The sequence below is a fragment of the Talpa occidentalis genome, unplaced genomic scaffold (genome assembly GCF_014898055.3).
Source record: "Talpa occidentalis isolate TD23 unplaced genomic scaffold, MPIMG_talOcc4v2.1 talOcc4.11, whole genome shotgun sequence".
Lineage (NCBI taxonomy): Eukaryota > Metazoa > Chordata > Mammalia > Eulipotyphla > Talpidae > Talpa > Talpa occidentalis.
Genome location: NW_023601104.1, coordinates 49,778,607 through 49,802,909, shown reverse-complemented (window position 1 = coordinate 49,802,909; position 24,303 = coordinate 49,778,607). Strand labels below are relative to the sequence as shown.

The 24,303-nt window shown below is 37.7% G+C and overlaps 1 protein-coding gene across 10 annotated transcripts in view; it reads right to left on the bottom strand.

Annotated features, from left to right (window-relative positions):
• Positions 1-24,303, bottom strand: part of NPAS3 (neuronal PAS domain protein 3) — an 846,848-nt gene that overhangs the window by 102,108 nt on the left and 720,437 nt on the right. For all 10 annotated transcript variants that reach the window (XM_054689778.1, XM_054689784.1, XM_054689786.1 and 7 more), the window contains one exon: positions 21,930-22,104. In XM_054689778.1, the coding sequence (XP_054545753.1) occupies positions 21,930-22,104 (175 nt within the window). The remainder of the gene's footprint in view (positions 1-21,929; positions 22,105-24,303) is intronic.

Genomic DNA, 24,303 nt, shown 5'->3' with positions numbered 1-24,303 from the left:
CTGGCTTCATAAACATAAAATGGAAGAAAGACAAGGCTTTGTAAAGCCCAGAAAAGACCCATCACTGAATGTATCATTAGAAGAGACACATGGGCTGTAAGCACATAAATTTGCAGAGAAAATAGCCCCTAGGAGAGTAACTTGGTATTCCAAGTTGATTTGGATAACTCAGAAGTAGGCAATGCTTTTGTTGCGCATGTTCAGCAGATTCTAGAAGCAAGGGTAACTTCTCAACTTCTCTTCCCTGAACAAATCATCATGAAGTCATATATATTATATATGAAACAAAAGCAATAAACAAAACATACTGAATTTTCTTGCTAGCAACGCAGAGTTTGGGCTCCCAGCAAATGTACTTTCCTTCCTTGGCAGAAAACTAAATTACATACAGATTAAGTTAGGTGGAGGAATGAATTTCATCAAAACTGTGTTGGATAATTTAACTTGGATGTTGAAGTCAACAGCAGCTGCTATTGATATGATATGAGTGTGAAAAAAATCCAAAAGACCATTGTTCACCTATAAAAACAAGAAAAGCATAAGAAAAACCCCAAAGACTTGTGCTACGCTCTTTACTGAATATTCCTTAACTGAGCTGTTTAAAACACTTCCAGTTTTTGAAAGCACTTTCTTATCTATTATGTCTTTGATGTCCTCAACAGCCCTGTGAATAAATACTAGTTTCATTTTGCAGGTGAGGAAGGTGGCTCAAAGTGTTTTATAGTATATGCTTAATGTGAGCCAGCTGGTAAAAACAGAATCAGGAGTGAAGTGGGGTTTTCTCACTCCTGGTATTGGATTCTTTCCTTTGTATCATTACTGTCTCCTTAAAGGACTTCATTTACTGGGCACATAGTAGGTGTTGACAAGTGCTGCATAAATTAACAAATTAATAGTACATATTAGATAATCATGAGGAATAGGGATGAAACACTTGGGGAGCTATAAGAAAAAAGTACTAATTGGAGTGAGATGAAAAGTTATCATTGCTAATAGCAACTCATTTTGGTATTCTCCTTTAATCTTGAATTGAGGTAAAGGTTTCTGAAAGGATGGTTAGGACACCCAGTTCATATTTCCTAAATAAAAAAAAGAGATAAGAAAGTAGTGTTTCTTCTTTGAGAGGAATATAGTTAACTCCTCAGCCATAATCTTATGGAAGCCATTTTTTTTTAACAACATGGGGTTCACCCTATGTTAAGTACGTAGGTCTTGAGAAGGAAAAGTGCACAATTAAAACTATGCAGGCTTGAATCTTTGCTTTAATCATCAGCTACAGTTTTAGGTCATTTTTAAAGTATAAAAAGTGATTGTGTGGCAATCAATTGCTTTTATTTGTTCTTTTTTTGTCTTTCTCACTTATATAGAACTATAAAACAAATTATAGCTACCCTATAGCTCTCATAAGTCAGAATAATTTAGTTTCAATAGACTTGGTGATACTGTTTAAACCTTGAAAGTTAATAAACATGGATTTGTAGAATTAAAAATATTGAACTATTGGAGAGCTACCAACTCACAAAATTAAAGTTTTATAACCCAAAGTCGAAGACTGTATTCCACAGTTTAAATATTTCATATCTGACATTTTCCAACTCGACAATGTGAAGTCTGATTTTGATTTTTCAATCCAATATAAGTTTGGGAGTTTAATTCAAAATCAAGATAAAGCCATTTCTGAGACTATCTTCTCTGTCTGTTGTTGCCTTCTTACTATGCAGCATAATTTATTTATTTATTTATTTTTTGCTTTGGGGAGGAAACTTTTCTAGCTAATGGTGTTGTATCTATATCAGACAGTACTCTGGATAGAAATTAACCTGTGGACAGGTATTGCTAAAGGGCATAAACCTTGAAAGTCAGTTTCTAATGTGGTTATGTGGCTAGCTAGTATATGACCGGACTTACCTAGAAGTTATATTCAAAGAAAAATATATGTAATGTATCTAAATATGACTATTATGACTATTATTTTAATACTGTAAACTACTATGAAAGCTCCCCAGAAGTGACTGTCTGGATCACTGGAATTAAGGAGTTGTTAAGTTGGGTCATATGGTTCTGTGGGGTCTTCCTTGAAGAATCTCAAGGTCTAGGCAGCAACTTTTCATGCCATGGAGGTATTTCTGGTTGTTGGGCAAGCAGATGAAGTGATGGGGTAGTTGTATGGTTCTTTGCTACTCCAACTCAGCAGCCAGGCAATTTTTTCCTTTGCAAGGGCTTCAGAATTGATTAAAGCCATCATGTACATTGCAAAAAGGAATTTACCAAAAAGTAGACACAGAGAAAGAAATGATCTGGAAAGGCCACCAGGGTCCATGTAGAAAGGCACTGAAAGATGTAAAGGGATTTCTCATTTAGTTGATCTTGCTCTTTGAGAGTGTGTGATGGAAGCATATGCTTTGACTGTAAGGAAATTGGATGAATCAATGCAGCTTAATGTTCAAGGTGGTTATGTGGACAGAAATAAAGATCTCCTCATGAACACTAGTTCCACTTTTGTGAGGGTTTTTAGATGTGATTGAAGAATGAGCTGTGTATAAAATGAAGGGCAGGCCTATCTCCGAGGACACTGAGAAGTAAATGACAACAGAATCTTGACATTCTGTCAGCTCTCCCCAGTCTCACCTCTTACCCAGAATAGGAATGGGAAGATCCCTCTTACTAGCAGTCTCACCCGGAGAAGAAACACTAAACTGAAGTTCTCGCCTAAGTTTTTTTTTCAGCAAATTTAAAAACTTTGGGGGGAGGGCTTTTTTGACTGTGGTTTAATTAAGACCGACAGAACACTAACTCCAATTCAGCCAGGATCTCCTTAGATCCATTTTGTTGTCAAATTCACTTTCTGAGTAAATGGAAAGCCTAACACATATCATTTCTTAGATAATGTTTTAATATCCTGCATCGAATAAAACTTTTTTTTTTAATCAAGTTGCAATGGTAGCACAGAACTCCACAAGGGGCTGGAGGTTGCAGATGGCTGCATTACTCTAAATGTTCAAGCTTGACTGACCCATTTCATCAGCACTGTCAGAGCCTTGCACTGATACATGTTGACAACATTTAATCTTAAAAAATTGAAAGAAATGAATTAATATGCAAATTTCATCAGCTTTGTAATAAAAATGTCCTTGAAAAAAAACAGTGAACATGACCCCTGAGGAATTGTGTGAATTATCCCAGCTCAATTCTTTAAGTTAGTCAGAGGTACGCGGGTCCGCAAGGAAATCAGTGCAGATTTGACTTGGAAATAATTATGATGAAGAACAAAACACAAGCAGGTTGAATAAATGTAACAACTTGGGAAAAAGTCTTAGTCCTGTTTGTTATTCACTTTGAATTAACAGGATTAGGTTTGGTTTTTGAAAATAAAGGAACACCACCGTGTAATTTCAACACCTAAGTAATGTGAAAACAATATTTTTTAACTATCAATTTTAGTGCATATTAAAAATCAGGTCTTGGGGGGGTAATAGAGTGCAGCTCTTTGGCCAATAATAGTATTGTCAGAAAACTCAGACTATGGTTTGTATGACTTCTGCACTGATCATTTTGACAAAAATATATGGTCAATTCATTTCTAATACAAATGAGATTGACTGATGTTTGCTGATACTGCGGTGATCAGTTTCTTCACTGCATTTACCAAATTGATGGGATCATGTGAACATAATCTCTAGATGAGAGTCTGATTTAAAATAGTCTCCCCATGGGTGTGTGGAAGCTCTATGTTGAATCACATTCTCAGGAGAGGAAAACAGCCACCTAGGGGTAGACACGGGACTTCAGCCCTTTACCCTCAGTTCTGGACCCAGCTAGCTATAGGAGTGAAAATGGGGGTTGGTTATTACAACGGAATATTTCTAAATTCAACTAATTTAATGTCCCAGAGGGGAAACATGTTACAAAGGAATATCAACCTTTAAGCAAAACAACCAACCAAAAAACTGATACCAATAGCAGCTGAAGGAAAGCAGGGTTTGAAGATGGACACAATCTCCTTTCCCATGTAAATTCTCTTTAATTTAAAAAGATGTGTACGTAGAAAAGGAAAGGAGGGGTTTACACTTCAATCCTTTGCATCTTTGTGCCACAGGCTAGAACTGTTCAGTCCCTCACTTCACACAATGAATCATCCAAGCTGTGGTGTCTGAGAGGAATTCACTTTGCCACTGGTTCCATTGTTATTCTGGGTAGTGCTGTTTTTGCCAAGGTGAAGGTGATTAAAATTAAAGCTCTTTTTAAGATAGACATGTGCTTGCAATGCTTGATTAAAAAATAAAATCATACCAAAAAACCTGACTCTCACATATAGGCCCCAAATAAGGTTGTGAGCAACCTGAAAAACTTCACCTCATGCTCCTTTGGAGGCTTCAGAATCCTCTAACTTTCCTGATTTCATAATATCCTTGGGAGACCACGGCACGACGACATAGACTTTGCCGAACCAAATTAATCTCGTCTGTAAGCTTTTGTGGTTCTCTACAAAAGGCTTTTAAGTTTCTCCTTTCTTTCTTAATCTACCATCAGTAAAATCCTACTTTTATAGTGCCCTTTGCACCTGCTTGCATAAAATGAATAACCCAACAGTTTAATTATGCACTATTCTATCAGTTGGGAAATGATATAAAGTTGCAGATAGAAAAAAGAATAAAAACCACTTTTGGTATCCAAAATTAATATGTGTCAAGCTCTGGGTAAATCTTAATCTTTTTGAAACATTTTTCTAAAATAGATGTTCTTTTATCACCTGGCACATCAAGACCCATTGGAGGGAGGGAATAAAAAAAAAAGGCGTTTGGTTAACATGCTGCAGAACAGCACTCTCTTTTCCCCCTCACTTCAGGCTGTTCTTGAAAGATCTGAACAGTTGTATAATAATGAAAAATGGGCAATACTTGTGGGGCATTGCCTGCGCTCACATACCTCCGCCCACGCATTCATCATTCTGCAGGTATTGTCAGTGAAAGTTTAATTGCATAAACACTCTGTAACTGTCCTGTCATATTTCTTGTCAGTCTGGATTCCCTCTCCGGGCTCACTATCTCACAAAACTATAATTGAATTGCTACCAAATCACAAGAGTCCCCCCCCCCAATAAAATCTTTATGAATAGAATTTGTTTCCTATCAGCAGATTTGACAAATTGTGGCAGAGGAAGGGCCTTGGTGATAATTTTTGAGTTTATTCTCAATCTAGTTATTTGCTGAATGCTCTTATCTTTTTTTTTTTTTCTAAATTTTTTAAAGCCCCAGTGGGGGTTGGGGGAGCATCAAACATCCCTAAGGGGCTCTATGGTGATAATTCTGCAGGACCCAAGGAAGTCAGTAGAAAAACGGGAATATTATCTTTGCTCTCCTGTGAAAGGGTACCATTGGCAAATGAAAGACATACAAATTAATTCAGAATTAAATTGGGAATCTGTCAAAGCTAAAATCTCACCAAACTATGTGAATTCTTAGTTATGAGGTATTAAGAACCCAATTTAGTCAAGTGTTTATTCCATTAAACTCTCACTTCGTTTCTCCTTGCTCCAAACATTCCAGTGATCATTACTCATGTATAAGCTCTGAGCAACCAGATTCTTTGATGGAGTTTTAGGACCATGAACAAATGAAAATTAATCAAAGGCATGACATACAATTTACTAAATATGTGATCATGAAATTTTAATGCATTTATAACACTGTCAAGATATTAATATTTTTTAAAAACAAATAATACAGAATGTTTCTGATGTGGAATGGGGATTGTTTTTGTCTAGTCTTTTGTTTCATTTTACATTCTTGTAAACCGTATCCCCACCCCCAGTTTCACAAAGATGAACTCTCAGCAGATAACCTAATACCTACCATTCTTTTATAATTCTATTGGTGATGTGGGCATGAAATATGGCTCCTGGTGAATAACTCTTAAATAGGACTGGGCTTCACCCAGATTGACAACTGTCTGATTGTTTATGTTTTTTAAATGTGCTTATCAAAACCGCGTAGGATTGATGGGTGTTTTTAGATGAAGTTATGTTTTTGCAACAGACTTAATTTAGGACTAAGGTTAAGGCTTAGGATAAATGAGTGCATTAGATGATTAAAGAACATTTGTCTTGTGGGACATTTAAGTCATTTATTTATGACACTTAAAAACAAGCTAAGAAAGAAAGCACCAAGGATGTAACGAATCGGTTTTATACAAATGTTAAACTAAAACTAATGACTTTTTTAATGGAACGCTAAGATATGTCAGTTTACTAAATATTCAGAGGCAGAATCATATGTGCAGTGGAGTAAAACATGATGAAAAAGTACTGGAATTTGTTTTAAATCTCGCAATGCTAAGTATATGTGTGTGTATACCCATGTCTACCTTCTTCCAAAAGTTTTTTTCTAAATTGCTATTGTTCTTTTATTTGAGAAATGGGTCTTCTGCTTCTCTAAAATGTTCTCTTTTATTGTAAATTCTAGGAGAAGATTTTCTGATGGTATAGGAATTTGGACTATCGTGCTGTACTGGGCATGATAAAATACCTTGTCAGGGGCGACTGGATGGCTCAGGGGATTGGTAATGGGATATATAGAGCCTTTCACCCATAGGTCATTGGCTTGAATTCTGTCCAGGATGGCTGTGACTAAAAGTCATTAACATCTCATGACTGCTTGGTGGCCTATATGAAATGAGTTTCTTAATTTATTTCTTGAAGTCCAGTATAGTAACTATGTCCAGGGCATCTCTTTTATAGACGTATTCCACAAAACCTACATTCATTTCAGTTCTCAAGATTACTGACGATTGGAAGCCCTCCTACACAAATTAATTCATTTTAAGTTCAAACCAACAGTTGAGTATTTCCCATGCTGTTCTTCAACACAGATCAGAAGGGCACACGAAAGCTGATTTGGTAGTAAAAAGCCTTAGGTTGTGGAGACCTAACATCCAATTCTGTATCGTTTAAAGTTAGTCTCTTGTGGACCATAACCCATGTTGTGGCTGTGGTCACATCATATGTGCTCTATGTGCTAGCTCAATCACTAGGTTGCATGTGCAACACATTTTAATAGGTCATGCTATAAGTTGCAAACCCTTGGAGACCAACACTAAGTTCTGTCCCATAATGGAACTGGGCAGCCTTCAAGTGAGCCTTCAAAAAGGGGAAGTCACAGGCATATCTTGGTGTTCAAAATCTAGAAACAGTGGAAAGAACCTCTGAGAATAAGAATTACGCCCTTGTATCATAATTTAAGAAAACTGAGTACACAAAAAAATATGAATCTACAAAACAGCACCTAGACATTATAGAGGTTCGAGAAAGGTAAATGATAGATTTTTTTCCAAAGGAGTCTTTCTTCTTAAATGGAGTCTATTTTGGAAAGATGTGTGGATGTATGTCTGTGTGTGTTTTCAGAAACACATCTTTTGTGTACCGTGATCCATGTAGAATCTTTGTCAGACAGTTGGAACATGATGTCAATGAAGCCTAAATTTAAGTCTTTGGGGCACCAAAGTTAACTTCATGTCTCCTATCTCCTGTCCAGCCTTTACAAAATTAATAACTTGGGTAATAAGAGAATGCTTAGGTCAAAAGAATGAGAAATAATGATAATGTTCACTATATAATTATATGGTGTTCCATACCATGGTCTAAGTTTTTAGATGTTAACTCACAATGCTCTTACCAGGGATGTTAATACACTAATTCATTGGTAGTTAAAACCAACAGGTGATGAGTCTTACCCAATTCTCCATCTAAACCACAGTGCTAGGATTTTCTAATGAGGAAACTGAGGCATATATATGTTAATTTACCTGCATGAGGTCACATTTCTAGTAAGTGGCAGTCAGGAGGTAGTTGAAAGACCCCACACATTTATATATTTGCATCTGCTAATACTAATTGCCTACAGAGTATACACTACAATTTTGGTTAGGACCATCATCTTCATATGTTGTCAACTTCCAGTTACTACAGTAACCTAAAAGTACATCACACTGCAGATTTTTAAAATAAGAAATAAATAATGCAATTAAATTAGGGTGGTACAAACCAGAGCACAAAGCCTAGTAACTGATGATTACCACCACACTGTTTTCCTGCCCCCCCCCCCCACTCTGCCACAGGCTGTTGAATTTACAACCAATGGTCATTTGTTGGCATTTTACTCAGTGGAGGCGAGCAATGCAGAGAGTTCTGGGTATCTGTGATCATATCCTTACACCAAAATCTATGGGTGTATTGCAAGAGTAGAGCAGAGTCTTCTGTGTTCTACCTATGTAAGGAAGGAATAAAGTGGACAGGGTGAAAGAGGAATGTTGACTCTGCCAAGCAAAACCAGGGCTGCTCTAAAAAGTCTGAAACTTGGAGCTGACAGGTCTTGTTTTAAAACTTTTCATGTAATTATTAGATTCATCTAGGAATTCACTTTTAGGAAAGGTTAAAAGGTACACCAAGGACTGATGAGAGACAACTGGGAGAGCCTCCAGAGGAATTGGGTAATTTAACTTCTGAGCTGAGTGAGGTGTGACCCTGCTCGCATGGAGGGGAGGCATGACACTGCGTGAGTGGGAAAAAAAGGCCCTGTGCTTAATCCCATGTTCCGGAGGTGTTAGTAGGAGTTTTTCCTCTAAAAAAGTTTCCTCTACTCAAATAAATTACTGGCTAAGAGAATAAATGTATTTATTCATCCATTAGGAAAGATGAAATGTTTCCATTTACAGCAAAATGGAAAGTTTAAGGGAATTATGTGTAGCAAAACAAGTAAGAATGACAAAGATAAACATTGGCTGTTTTATACAGTGGACTGTTTGACAAAGCAAAGCTCTTATGAAAACTAGTGGATGCTAATAAAGAAACTGAGGTTTCTGAGGGTGGTGGGGAAAAGTAAGATACACAGATGTGCTGATTACATGGATTTCAAATCTCCAAGTTAGTGTTCATTGTTAACATCATAAGACTGTGTGCTGTGAAGTACTCTGCTCTGTAATTCAGGGTACTTGCTTTCAGAGAAAATTATTATGAAGAATGTGTTTTTGGAAGTGCTAGCTTAGGAGCTATGTCAGCTGTGCATTTTAGGAAGCAGGGTAGACGAACTGATCCAGCAGAAATTGATGTAAAGATGTACCTCCTGTTTAGGTGGTAGAGACCTCTGTCATCTTTCAACAGAAAGTCTTTAGGTTCTTTTTTTTTTTAAATAAATTTTATTTTTATATTCCCCATACAATTGCAATCCCCTTATTTTGACCTCAATCCCTCCCCTCCCCGCCCCCTACCCCCATAGAGTGTCTCTGGTTCATAGTTGTTTGTTGATTTTGATTTTCACTTTCTTATAGTTATGCATTTTCCTGGTCCCTTATTTAAGTTTTCTAGATTCCTGCTATGAGTGAGACCATCCGGTATTTTTCTTTTTCTTTCTGTCTTATTTCGCTGAGCATGATCCCTTCCAGGTTCTTTTTTTTTTTTTTTTTTTTTTTTTTTTTTTTAAGATCTATTTATTTATACAAGAACTAGGGCAGGGGTCAGAGGCGCAGGAGGGTAAGAGGATTCACCAGAGACAGCAGGGAGCAGAACAGGCAGACAGACCAAAATACACTGCTGAGGGGAGCAACAGGTGTGACAGGTCTGCCAGGCCATGTGGGAATCTCCCTGACTGGCTGGGAATCAAAGCTGCGCTGCAAAGGCTGTGGACAGCTTCACAGTGCAGCGCTCAACCCGCTGCACCACCGGGGAGGCCCTTTAGGTTCATTTTGACCAGTCCTATAGCCCGGGATCTAAAACTTAATTTTGCCTATGCACATATCACATAGAAATGAATGAGAGGAATGTTTTACATATCTAGACCACTGAACTTGTATTATATTTTTGCTTGTATATTACTTTTGTGAAATGGAAAGTGTTTGTCTAAATGTTGGTTAAATTTTCAATTTATTTTTATATTAGCTTTCAAATAAGTTTCAATCTCTTTTTAACTAAGAGTAATGGGTGAATTAGTAGATACTTTTGATCATCCTCCAACTTCAACTCTTGTTCTGCTTAATAGAGAGATGGCCAGAGAGTAGAGTTTTAATTCTTTATGAGTCATCAACTTTACCATTGCTCTTACTAATGTTTATGAGGAATAGATACAACCTGACAGGTGAGAGGTAGATTGACATTTTACCAAAGGCACATGATATACTTTAATAAGCTGTAAGAAATAGCTTTGAACCCTAAGGGAATTTATATTTAATATTTCATGATCAACAGCATATGTAACTTTGTAATTTTCAATTTTTTCCAGATTTTATTACCAATTGATAAAAAGGTGAGAGTAGACAGATGGTGTCATCAATCCTAATCATGTAAAGGCTTCAGACTTGCATAATTTGTAGAGTAATAATTATTAGTGTCTATTAGTGTCTGGCTGAACACTGACCACAAGGAGTTTTTTTCCACCTTTTTCTGTTCATTCAGTTCAAATCATCATTTCTCCTTTTGCAAGGCCATTCTATATGTAATTCTTCTTAAAGTCTACATACTCACTTCTGGATTAAACAAATGTCCTCTTGAATGGTTCCTTTTGTTTCCAGTCTGTTCTAGTTAACCCACCCCTACATTCTTGCAATAGTAAAGAATCAGGCTTTCAGCTCAATGAGCACAAGTTACTTGCAGACAGTGATCAGCATACTATCCAGAAGACTATTTTAACAGTCAGAACAACCCGGAAACAATGGAGAACACCTTCTCCCCCAAATCTGGTAGTGCCAGGTAGGGGTTAAACATTGCTTTTATTTTTATTAGTTACTTATTGAGTTAACATTGGTTTATATCACTGTAGGTGATTCAGAGGAATAGGTTTACTCCTCCTCAGCTGTGCATCACCACACCCCACCCACTCCAGAGCACCCTAATACCATGGGTTCCCTCCTCATGTTGCTTCTCCTGTGCTAAAAAAATCTTTTTAATCGCAGAATAGTATTCCATCCTGTATATGTACCACCTCTTCTGAATACAGTCATTGGGCACTTACGTTGTTTTTATAACATGGCTATATAAATAGTGCTGCAATGAATATAGAAGTGCACATATCTCTCCAAATTAGTTTTTGCATTCTTTGTGTAAATGCCAAGAAGTAGAATTGCTGGATCATATGGTATATCAATTTTTAATAATTTGAGAAACCGCTATACAATTTTCAATTGTTCTCTCTCTTTCCCCTACTCCCCCATATTTATATGGACACCTCACTGGAGTGAGGTGTTATAGTAGTTTTGATTTCCATCTCCCTGATGATAAGTGATGCTAAACATTTTTTCATTTGCCTGTAGGCCAATTGTATGTCTTTGGAGAAGTGTCTATTTAGCTCCTCTGTTCATTTCTTGATTGGGTTCTTTGTTCCTTTTATTGAGTTGTATTGTTGTTTGTAGATGTTGAACATTAGGCCCTTGTTGGACATATGATGTGCAAGTATTTTCACCCATTCAGTAGGGTCTCTTTTAGTTTCAACAATAGTTTCTTTCACTATGCTGGAGCTTTTTAGTTTTTTTTAACCCTTTGTTTATTTTTGCTTTTATTTTCCTTGCTTTTGGAGTTGAGATCCAAAGCAATCCCTAAGGCCAATGTTGCAGAGTATTTCCCTGTTTTATTCTATGTATTTAATATATTCTGGTCATTATCCAAGTATTTAATCCATTTTGAGTTAAGTTTTGTGTATGGTGTGAGAGTGGCCTAGTTTTGTGTTTCCAAATGTGGCTTGGTGCCTTTGTCATAAATCAATTGTCCATATAAATGTGGGTATATTTATGGGCTCTAAATTTAATTCCATTGATCCATGTGTCTATATTCTAGTACCACAGTGTTTTGAATACGGTGGCCTTGTAATATAGTTTGAAGTCTGGGAATATGAAATTTCCATTCCCCTTCTTTTTTTGTAAAAATCATTTTGACTATTTGGTGTCATTTGTGGTTCCATATAAATTTCAAAAATGTGTTCTGTATTTCTTTGAAGTCCACTGCAATTTTCATACAGATTTTAGCTTTAGGTAAGATGGATATTTTAACTATGTTACTTCTTCCATGAGACTGGAATATCTTTCCATTTTCTTGTGTCTTCTATTTCTTTTAGCAATGGCTTGTAGTTTTCATTGAGTAGGTGTTTCATTTCCTTTGCTAAGTTTATTCCTAAACTTTTTGATACTAAAGTAAATGAGATTGTTTTCTTGGTTTCTTTTTCTTGCTGCATATAGGAATGCAACAGGATTTTTTATGTTGATTTTGTAGCCTGCCACTTTATTGATTTGCTTAAACAACAATTTGAGATGGATGTTGAGAAACAGCTTAGTGACATGGTCTGGTCTTAGACTGCTTGGGTTCAAATTATATTTTGTATATGGAGAATCTACAGGATTTTTACAGGCTTAAAAAATTTCTTTGTTCCTTCAGCTCTGAAATGAGGGAAATAATGGCACCTTGTTCATAGCATTTGTGAGAAATGAATGATGAAATGCATATAATGGACTTAGCACAGTGTTTGCCACTTGGTTGTCATTCAGTGAATATTACTAATTATGTTGTAAAAAGGATCCCGGAGTCCATGGTTAGTTGTACAACATCCTCAAGGAAGAATCCTTCCAAATTAAAAAATAAAATTTGTATTTATAAATGATAAAATAATGTTTGCATTGAGTCACTGCTCTATTTATTTATTTATTTATTTTTTTTTGGCTTTTTATTTATTTATTTTTTAATCAGTGCTCTATTTAATGAGTTACAGTCAGAATTTTACCACACCAATCTCTGATTGTTCCCATGGCACTCCAGTTATGACTCCATCCTAGAAACATGAACCTTTGCTTCTATGAGGAAGTCAGGACTCCTTCCTTCCTCCCACATGCAGTGTCATCACACTCACTGAGCTATGTGGGACAACTCCTTTGGAAGATCGTCTCTACCTCTTTGCTCTCAGGTTGGTTTGCATGCAGTGCCTGCAAGTCACCCTTCTTCATCAAAGCCACCCCCAGTCACTGAGTCTCTCCTTGATTTCTTATACCGCTTGTGTTTATATGCCACAATTGAGCATAGTAGCACTATGCTGTTTTCTCTATTTGTTGACAGTGTATATATCTTTAACCCCTCGCGTTTGCCCTAAGGACTTGGTGAAGAGCTCACAACAAGAGACTTCGCCTGAATTCAAATATTTGGTTCATTATATCCTCTGATGTGAGGCCAGTCACTTGCCATTTCTAATTTTGACGTAGGGTCATTTTGAGAAAGAAATCACTTAAAACATGCCCACCCTCATAACTGGGACAAATTGATAAAACACCAAAGTCATTCATGAATGTCATTATTAATGTTATTAGAGAACTTGCAACAAGGTTTATCTGGAGTTGAAAAAACTGAAAGAGTCAATACAGTTTTCTAAAGTTAGCCTTTCCTGAATTTCATTTCATGAAATCAGCCTACTTTATGTAGAAGGAAGTTCCCATTAGGAGTGTGCCCACAGAGCCAGAAAGATCAAAAGTCAAAGGAACAGAAGACTCCTGTGAACCTATCGTGCAATAGGCATCAGTCAGACTCTAATGAACAACCAACAAAACAATCCTTGACATAGTGCATCAAAGTCATGGTCTATGTATGTCTGGGAAGTCAAGGGAATTTGCTCTCAATGAAGTAATGTTCCTGGGCTGCTATTTTCAAACCTGAGTCATAGCACGGACAAGGTTGCTAGCGTAGTGACTTGTCATATAATGACACCCGACTCATATATAGCAGGGTCCTGGTCCTCATCCTTTTGCACTGCACTAAACACCTGTCTCCTAGAAGGGAAGGAACTTCATCTTTGTTTTCAAAGTGCTTTTAATAATGTATAACATATGGCCGATATTCAATTAATGGTTGTTGAATAGTCTAACAATCGCTATTATCAAGGGGCCTGGATCTTGAATGAGTATTCACTATATCATAGCAACGAGAAAAAAGACAGTTTCTTCCCTCTTCTTAAACTAGTCTTGTCAACTTACAGAAGTGTAATACTTCTTATGGGTTCCAAGAAACCACCATTGTCTCATGAACAGATACCTCCAGGAGGGTATAACCCCCTGGCATTCTCTTTTTCCATCTCATCTCTGTGTTGGGAGACTGGTTCTGAAAGGAAAAACTTTACAGAGTAGAGGCCAAATGCAGAGATAACTTTGATTTGGCTCCTGGCTAAAAAGGCAAGAAGGGGTTGGGGACCAAAGGATGTGTGTGTAAGTCCAACGAAATATATGCATCAGGGAATAGTAATGTTTTTCTCTGGACTTCAGATCCCCTTGGAGAAAATTTCTCTGATTTGATTGCTACCAGAGTTCTATCTTCTTTTTCCATCTAGTTCCTAGGTTTCCCACTTACTCCACCCTTAATTTTGTACCCTTTAATCTTGGCTACTAAACTAACCTTTGTGGTTTGGGGTAAGCCATTTAGAATTTCCATCATTTCCCCCTCATCTATAACATAAGGATAACACACTGACCTGCCTCTGAGGGATAGGGTGTGAATTAACTCCTGTAATTAGCAGTTTCTGTGTTCTGCATACACCAAGCAGGATGTGAATGCTAACCATTATCACAGTGGCCTGAGTATGCTTGCTTTAAAGCTATACTCTGGAATAACTGCTTGGCAAAGAGCTGACAACTGGAAGTTGCAAACTTTACACAGAAGCAATATTTCCAGTATTTTCCCCAAGCAATCATGAGTAAATTGCTCACTAGGGGTGGAAATGGTTTCCAGCCAGTTCTGCCTCTTCTGATCTGTGCACCCTGCAAAGCTCAGTCAATGCCAGGTAACTGATCCTTCGTAAGTCCGCTCTTGAGTACAGACGAAGAATTCAGAATGGTATAATTTGGACAGGGATGAAATTTCTGTGCACTGGTATGTGTTAAAAGCAAATAACTTGTGTTTTCTTCAAAGCAAAAGTTATAGAAATAGAATCTGTAATTTTTAATTATCCAAATACAGCTACATCATTTTTAAAATGGGAAGAACAGGTCACCCATTAACAACTTGTCCTCGGGTTTTTAGTAACTTTGAAATGCACCCCCTTATCACCATAGGTAAAGGGAAGTCAAAATTATGACCTAGAAAGCTACATAAAACACCCGTTAAAAATAATGGGTTTAAAAATTGGTTTTCTAAACCTTCAATAGAAGGTTTAGGAAAAAAAAATGCTACATACAAACTAAGTGATCCTATTGTGTATTTTGATAAGAGGTCTGTGCTTCTGTTATTGAAAAACTGACTGCTACCCTATATATATGGCACTGTATTAATTTCTATAAAGCTACACTTTTTTGAGTTGCAAGTACTATGATCAAAAATTTTGGGTGGAAAGTGGCAGAATGGCCTGCAGAACTATGCTGAGATCCAGCATCTTTCTGGGAGCAAAAGGGAGGCTGCCCTTCACTAGCTAAGGAAGTCACCCACATGGATTTCATGGGTCAGAGTGTCAAGACCTAAAGAAGATCCTGTGCTAGAGCAGCAAATTCCAGTAGCTGGCTGGAAGGGTGGAGCTCAGGTTCTGGACAAGCAGATTTTACCGTCTCTTTAGTTCCCTCAGGCAAGACCCTAGAAGGATAGTGTTGTTTTTTAAATGTTCTTAGGGCACACAGACAAGCACTCACAAATTAAGGTAATAAGTGTGCTAACACTTGCATGCCAGAAGAGCTGTGGAAACGATTTATTCTCCTCTGTGGCAGTTCCGTGTGTTCTTGTTTAGTTTAGCAGGAGATAAAGGAGACATTTTAAAATAGCCTACTTTCTGGTGAAAAAACGGTATAGAATGAAGGTAGCTTTTCTGAGGTAAATGAAACATTCTGAATTTGGCAAGGCACTGTGATCTCTGTAAAAGTGCTGGCTGGTTTGGGGAGTGTATGTATCATCTTCATCCAGGAGTGGCGAAAGAAAATTTCTATTTCACTGTAAGGTAACAATGACCTAGTTAAGGAAAACAAATCATTTTCAACCTATACTTTCTGGGTGAAAGACTGAGCTTATGCCTAGTTGACCTCTTTGGGTTATGAAACAATTAGTCGTTGTTAGGCTGCTGTTTACCTATTAGATTTGACACATACACTTGCACGTGGGTTTTCACAGGAGTCAAGCCAGTTTGGGGTAATTGTGAACTTTTCTGGATCATTACTACGCTAGAGTAGAGGTACATTTCATATTCAATCCATCAGAGATATCCATGGTGCATTATCTGATGGATTTATCTTTGCTTATATTGTATGAATATGGAAAGGAATTAAATGTGTGTTTACAGTTTGATAAACATTCAACATAAATTATACATTTTAATTTCATTTATTAGTTGGGGACTATGGAAAGCAGGAGTTTCATTGCATACAAACTGCTATTCAGATTGAAGGATTAGCAGTTTCCTGAAAAGGTAGACTAATTGTAAGAACAGAATTTATTTCTTAACTGAGACGCTACATGGTTTATATTCTGAGTTTTAGAAAGGCAAAATTATAGAACAGCTTATTGTAGTGACTATAGTTTGTATTTTACACTTCCCAGGATCCAACAATGTCATCAGAAATAAATCTAGTGCTAATAAGCTTCCTGTAATGTGACACCGTCTATGAATGCTATAGTCACCACACAAATTATCAAGCTCTATTTATGTTAAAAGTACTTGGTCTGATCTTTTAGCATTAGCAATCCAAGCTGTCTCAATGATACTATCTTACCCCATAATGAATGACTCCAAAAATGTGAGAGTAATGGTGATAACATGATTCCAGAAAGTTGCCACTCTATATGTAGAAATATATTGGCAATAAAAACCAGTCACTGTGTGCCTTTCCCCAGTAGGGGATCTCTCACTTTTCTTTGATTTTTAAAGGCTTCAGATCAATAACTGGAGTGACATTATTAACAGCTCCCTCAACACCTTGGCCGGCGCTAATATTAAATCCATTACACCTTCTGTTTGACATTTGCAGTACAGCAGAAAGTGCTGTAGATACAGTCACATTGTCTGGGGACTGGGGTTGGATGTGGGGTTAGTAAGATGGTTCCTTTGCCTGACTTAAAAATTCTGTTCATTGATAGGCAATTGGAGCTACTGCTCCTCCCCCCCCACCAAAAAAAAAAAAGGTTCACCCCACGTCTCCAAACAATCCTACACTAGATGGTAAGTAATTCATCTATAAAGTACAGGTGTATCTGACATCTGAGCAGTGTTTGAAAGAAAATATTCATCTGATCCTCAGATAAATTTTTGCATTCTTTATTGTTACTCCTAAACATTTGTTCCTCTAATTATATCACTTATTGTAAAAATTGTCTAATGAATTCAGAGGAATTGAGTTTCTGCAGCATCAGGAGCTGATTAGATTTACCATAGCACAGAAGCATAAGTAGAAAATGCAGATTATTTTCATTCAGGCAAGTATTCAACTGCTACAATTTTGTTTGCCTTTAATATATTCAGGAAATAGAGTAGGTGTAATAGTATAAAGATCATACTACTGCACTATTTTACTCCCCCCGCCCCCCGAAATAGCCTAGAACTGCCTGAAACTTTAGCTAAAACACAATAACCTGTATTTTACAAAACCAATGGTTAGCCATGCAGCTGTGGTTATTCTTCCCCCAAAGTACTGTCTCATATATTTTGCTAAATTGTCTAAATCCTGGTGCGGTATTGATTTCTCCCTCTATGAGCTTGCACCCATTCAGTAAGCTACAAGTACCTCTTGTCTTGGCTGAATTCCCTCCAAAGAAGGACCCAGGTATGTTACTCCTGACAGTGGTCCTACAACTGGGAACTGATTGTTAGCCAGTGAGAAACATGACAGGGGAAGTTATCTGTGGGGTGAAGTGAAAAAGCAGGTTACCAGGAATATGTACGACTTTGTTTTAGTTAAACTCCACTATATATTATATGAACCTGTTTTTCTTTTGGCTATCAGGATGCTGACTGGCCTCTTTTGTTTTCTGTATTCTCAGAATTTTTCACAATGAACAAGAATTAATATTATGATAAACAGGGAAAAAAAGTCAATCTGGTTTAGTAAGAGGGAGAAGGGAGGAAAACACAATAATGTTATGACCTAACCTAGGAGTACTACTCTTGGCTTTCAAAATATGGAGATTGTAAAGTTGCTCTAGGAGGTGTCTTTAAAAGAGCTGCTTTTCTGTTTTTTTCAAACATTTAAAAGATGCAGCACAGGAAGTTATTAAGAAAAGAGGGATAGCACTCATAATCCCAAGATTACAGAATCATTGTTAACGAAAAGATACAGCAGATCTACAAAAAGCAAACCACCCAAATGTCATGTTACAGAGATTCTGAGCTCCCCATGTTGCAGGAACCTGGAGAGCACAGAGCCATCTGTCTTGCAAAATGTTTGGGTCGATCCCTAAATAGGCACTCACGAACTTCCTAACTTTTTAAAGAAGGCTATCCATTTATTTTTCTTATACTTGCCTTAAGATTTCTCTAAAAGAAACATCATATTTACTAAACTATTAAACATGCATACATACAAGGTATTTATTTATTTGGATTTGCAGTCCAGTCAACAGATTTTTTTTCTCCTCATTATCTTGAGACTAGTTCAAGACAGGACAATCACTGAGCTGGCAATTCAAAGAAATAGAATTCCTATTATGGTGCAGTATCACTGCCTCTTAGGCTGGTTTAGTCACTTATTTCCTTTTATTATAATGCCAAATGTTATTTAGATTTCAGTCATTTAGTAATGCTACACTGAACACATCAGGGCTTCTGAAAATTCCATACCTACCAGTCCCTTCATTTTCATAATAACCCCATATTGATATCCTTTTTCCAACCAAATTACACGACTATTTAAAAAAGAATCTGTGTTTTATCAGAGTTTAAAAGATTATAATGCAGTGAACAACAGTCTTCAAAAATGTTCCTTCATGTTATTAAGAATTAGAAAATCTCGTTAAAATTCTTTCAGCTTTTAAGAAACATAAGCAGCTTTGGGATGTAGTGCCTGACACGAACTTTTAAAGTAATTCCCTTGGAGCAATGATCTGCATTAGTGAAGATATTTAGTTATAGGTATCACCCTACACTGCGTTTCAGTATTTGAGCAGTCAATTTAATTGCCTTTTTAAGTCTATGACTGAAAAGGACCCACACTACAGACTTGCAAAGCAAAGACAGTTTAACATTCTTTAATGGTAAGAGAGACACTCTCCATCAAGGAACAGAAACTCTTAGGCTATGATAGCTAATGAGTCCCAGCTGATAAGGAATGTAGAAAGCAGAGTTTTCCATTTTACTAGCCAGGATGGCTCAAGGAAGGCTGGGAGGCAGGGGACAGAAACCCAAGTAAACTTTCAATCACAATGTTAAATGTCAAAGCAACTTTAAAGGAGAGAACAGTGGTAACAGTTAAAGGAAATATGTGCCCTTCTAATATGCAGAATTAATTCTAAGTGAGAGCGGAGTTGTAACAGTGTACCCAGGCTTGTTTTACATCTACTGGTGCTTCATATTAGGTGTGGAATTCAAGAGCATTTTTAGATTAAATCTTAAACCAGCCTGCTTGACTCTAGTTTAGGATATCCTAGCAGAATTGTCTGTGGATATTTTTTTCTCCTGATCAAAGTATTTTCCAAGTGACAAGTCTTAACACGTGTTTGGGGAGACATCACACTCAATAAGCATCAACAGTAGATGTGCCTGCCAGGAGGACCTAATTCAACTGGGGGCTACATTAACATGAGTGTATAGCCTAAACTGAGCAAGGTGACAGTCCCTCTGTTTGGGCTATTCAGAACACTTGTAGAGAGCTGCACTCACTTCTCAGAACCATTTTTAAAGGGTCATCCACCAGCTGAAGCACAGGCAGAGGACAGTGATGAGGGACTTAGGAACATGCTATTGAATAAAAGTTGTAGACTCAGGGCTGTTTGATCTGGGAGGATCTGGTGTTCTGACTTCCCAGACTTGAGTGGTTATGATGGGGAAGGAAGGGTAAATCTGAGTTGTGGTCCCAGAGGGGACACCTTGGATCAGTGGGGAGGAGTGGCAGCCAAGTCCAGCGTGGCTCTGTGTTAGGAACGATTTCCTGTTACAGCTGCTTCCTGGTGGAGGGGGAAGTCCTGAAAATTTGTGAGCTTCCTTTCAGGGTCAGGTTCCAGCAGAAACTGGAAAGTTCGCTGGTTGGTTTTGCCACAGAGAGCTGGCTGCCTAGGTTGGATGACAGGATTGTTGAAGATCCTTCTAAACTTGAGATTCAGAAAAACAAAATCCACTATTCCAAGGACTCAGCTTATGCAAAGTTTCTTGAACACCCTCAGCATTTAAGAGTCATGAGTAACCCTGGGTCCCTATTCCAAGTTCTGAGTAAAACAGTAGAAAATGATTTTCATGTGCTGCTTCTCAAATAGGCTCAGATAGGAACATTCCAATGACTAAAATGCAGCTGCAATTGTCTCACTGACATACCTATTCAGTAAAGCCAGTGAGCTACGGTATAAGAATATATGGCTTCTGCCCTGAACAAAATTATTTTCATTTTTAAATGGCAAGGAGTAGTCTTAAATACTCTGTTTTCTCATGCATGGGGCTCACCAGTGCTACAGAATAATGCCCTGTAGGCTACAGTTAAGAGAAATCAAGAAACATGGATTGATTTTAGATGGAATTAAAATACTTCCAAGAGAGGCAAATTCTTTTTTTCTTCTGTGTGGGCAAACATACTGTGACTACTTCTAGGCAGGCCAAAGAAAAGCATTTTCTTGAAAGTAGGGAGAGTTATTTTAATATTAATCTTAAGATAGATTAATATTATCCATTTTCCTTTCCAGAGAATGCTTTTGTCTTGCAAGTCTATTTTAAAACAACACATCAAGTAAAGTACAAGCATCTTTAAAGAGCGCAAAAATAATTTCCCAAGTAAGCAAATAAAACTTTGCACTTCAAATCAGGCCTTGATTCATTAAAAATCTTAAACTTCTCATGAGAAAAATTAACATTTAAACCACTACTGCTTGGCCAAGCACTCCACCACACAAGAATATGAAATATCTCCTCTAAAAAAGTACAAAAAGGACAAAACCACAAATGTGGAACTTCAATTAATTTAAAGCCCCAATCAGCAAAGAATAAATCCTTCGCAGATCTAATTACCAGCGCTCTCGGAAGACCCAGGCCGACCAGCCAATCTTCCCCGTGTTTGAACAGCTTGATGAACTAGGGGACTGATGGATATCAAGTCATTTTGTTTAATTTATAAATGGATTTTCCCCTAATACTTAAATTATCATCAGTACAACACAATGAAAATGGGAACATTCTGAATGCAAAGTCTATAAGAGTCCTGGAAGGAATCCCAATGAGGAATGTCACCTCTGTTCATTCCTCTATACAATTGATCTAATTAAATACTGTGGGTGGAAAGGCAGTTTAAAATGTAGCCATTTCTGTTTTCTTTTTAGCCTTAATTTATCTGTTCACATCTTTCAAGTACCTTCTGATGCTTAAAAAAAAAAAAAAAAAGAAACTAAGATTTCTACAAGTCCCTAATACTTTTAATTCTCCACAAGCTAATATTCAAAAAGTCTCTGCTACATAAAAGTCTGCTATATAAAAGTCTCTGATTAATAAATAAATGCATTACATTTAGCCATGGTACAAAAGGAAGAGGGCTTTCCAAATCTCAACCTTTTCCCTCCAGTGATTTGAAAGAGAAACTAGAGGAGCTAGTACCTTCTATATGTATTGTTCCACTGAAATTAGATCTCTGGATTATACCTATTAAAATGTCCCCTTATTTTCAAATCTCTTCCTTATTTAATTACTGCATGGGACTGAAAGCTGCATGGAATTGTTAAATACCGTTAGACCCATTTATAGTCTCTTCACACTTGCGTGCGATCTTTTGGCAAAGGTCCTGCCCTCCAACCCACATGTTGAGACTGCAATTCCCACCTGGCTCAGGGGTCTCCGATTGGGAGGAGGAAGATGCTGAGCTGGCTCCATCCTCAGCGCTGCCCTGTGAGAGGAGTCCCCGCCCAGGTGGGAGCTTCATGCCCAGCTGCTCTGCCATCTCCACGTGGTCCCCAGGGTGGACATAATCAAAGACACTGCTGCCTGTCAGCTCCACCTAGAGGGAGAAGAGAAAGGGTCAGAGAGAAAGGTGTCATGGGCTTTTCCATTTTCAAGTTTAGCATCATCGTGGTGTAGATTCTGAGCAGAAAAGCAAACACATACCGGCCCCAGAAACAGTCTGCTTCTAACTCTTCATTCCCAAGTGCTTACGGATTTTTGAAGTTGCTTTTTTTCCACATGTATTTATCTAGCAATTGTTTAGCCCAGTTTTTTTTTTTCTCATACGCTGTTGTCTCCATAGAGCCAAAACATTCTGTGAGATGTGGGTGTGTGTGCGCCTCGTGTTCAGCTGTTTTATCCTCACATCATCAAATACTCACATGTTTGGTGTCAACTGGATGATTGAATTTTTTAGTTTTCTTACTGAGAAGTTTGGTTTTCGTATAGAAACAGCAGAAATGGGGGAGGAGTATTCTTCTTAAAATACACAGGTTTCCAAGATGTGTATTTATACATATCAGCCTATTTCTGTGTAAATTTAAATGGGAGAAGTGCTGCTTACAAATAGATGCAAAGGGGTAATATTTTCATTAAATATTACTCATTAGCTCTGTAATCATGGTGAATTTTCCATACAAAAGAGGTCAGTTGGGGTCTGAAGCAGCCTTTTTTTCTGCTGGTATCAGCTTGTTTTACCTTAAATCTAATAAAATACAAATCTTGAGGGCTTTAAAAATGTCTTGTTTTGTATAGTCTTTGCATTAGGCTGACTCTAAAGGTAAAGAAGGAAGATCAAGTTGCAGAAAAGGGTCAGCCTGAAATGCAGGCAGTGCTTATTTCAATGCCATTTGGCACGGGCGTGTCAGGGTTGGGTGCTGTGTGAGGGGGCAGACCTTGCCTCTTCTGATGCTGTAATTCTCCCTTCCTGCCAAGAATAGCAATAATGCTCCTAAAAAATGTAGCTGGGCTACAGTTATTATGATGGGGAGAGATGTATCGGTGACAGAGCAAGAGAAAGCTCTTTCCCACATCAGTAATGGGTCTCCCAATCATCTGGAGTTTAAGGTCTTAGAGCATGGAAACTGTCAAATTCAGATTCATAAGTTTCTTGATCAGTCTTTACCTAGGACCCCTTCCTACTTCATTTCCCTTTCCAGCGTATTTTGCAGTCTCCAAATTCTACCCAAGTGCTGGCACTCTTTTTCCTGCCAAGAAGGAAGGCTGGCAGTGGGCAAACTGTCATCGAAAGCATAATACCCAGAGCAATTATTATCCCCAGAACGCCAAGTCCTGGTAAAATGATCACATCTACTCCTAGACACCACTTGATTAAAATTTTAACAGGCTACATCTTCAACATCTCTCAATTAACAGAGGTATAGGCAGAAAAATGGGAGGCTAAATTCAGTTTGGTTAATAGCTCTTCCAGTTTGGTTAATAGCCTGCATAACTTTTACCGAAAATGAGATACTTTCCCTTTGCTATTAAATTGCCCTCTCCTACTGTATTACCTGACTACTGACTATATCGTTTTACAATAACTATTTCCACCATTTGATATTGTTACAGAGCGTAAATCAGGATTCATAAGTGATCAGTTCCTACCCTCTGGGAGGGAGGGATTACATGGAAATAATCCCTTTAATGTGCGCCTTGCCTCTAAGCATTTCACACAGCAATAAATGGGTAAACTGACTTTGAGCAATTAAGAAATTAAATGAAACTAATAAAATGTGTGTTTTAATATTTCTTAATGGTTATTTTGTTTGGGGATTAGTGAGCAGGCACTCTCATTTTGCATGGAGTCCAACTGCAGCACTTTTGTAAGTCTGTCACTCTTCTCAAACTCTGTATCTTTAATACTGGAATGTGCCTTTTGGCAAAGACCACAGATTGTGATAAGATGACAACATAGGTGGGAGATTGCAAAGATTGTTTAGGGGTGCTGGTTACTGAATATTCATGTAAGCCAGTCTTACAGCAAAGAGGAATAAACCACTATCTTCACAGCCTGATCTGCTTGGATCCCCAAGCGCTTCCTTTCCCTAAAATAATGTCAAGAGTCTCGCACACCCAGAGCAAGAGTAAGTCACACTCTAGCACAGTGAGGACTTCCTCCTGCAGTGACCTTGGGAGATCCTCCACCAAGACCCCAAAGGCTAACGTTGCGTGGACAGGTTGACACTGAGAATGTGCCCCTAACATGGTCTTCATGTTTGCACTGGAGTCAGGCCACATTGTGTAGGGGAAAGCA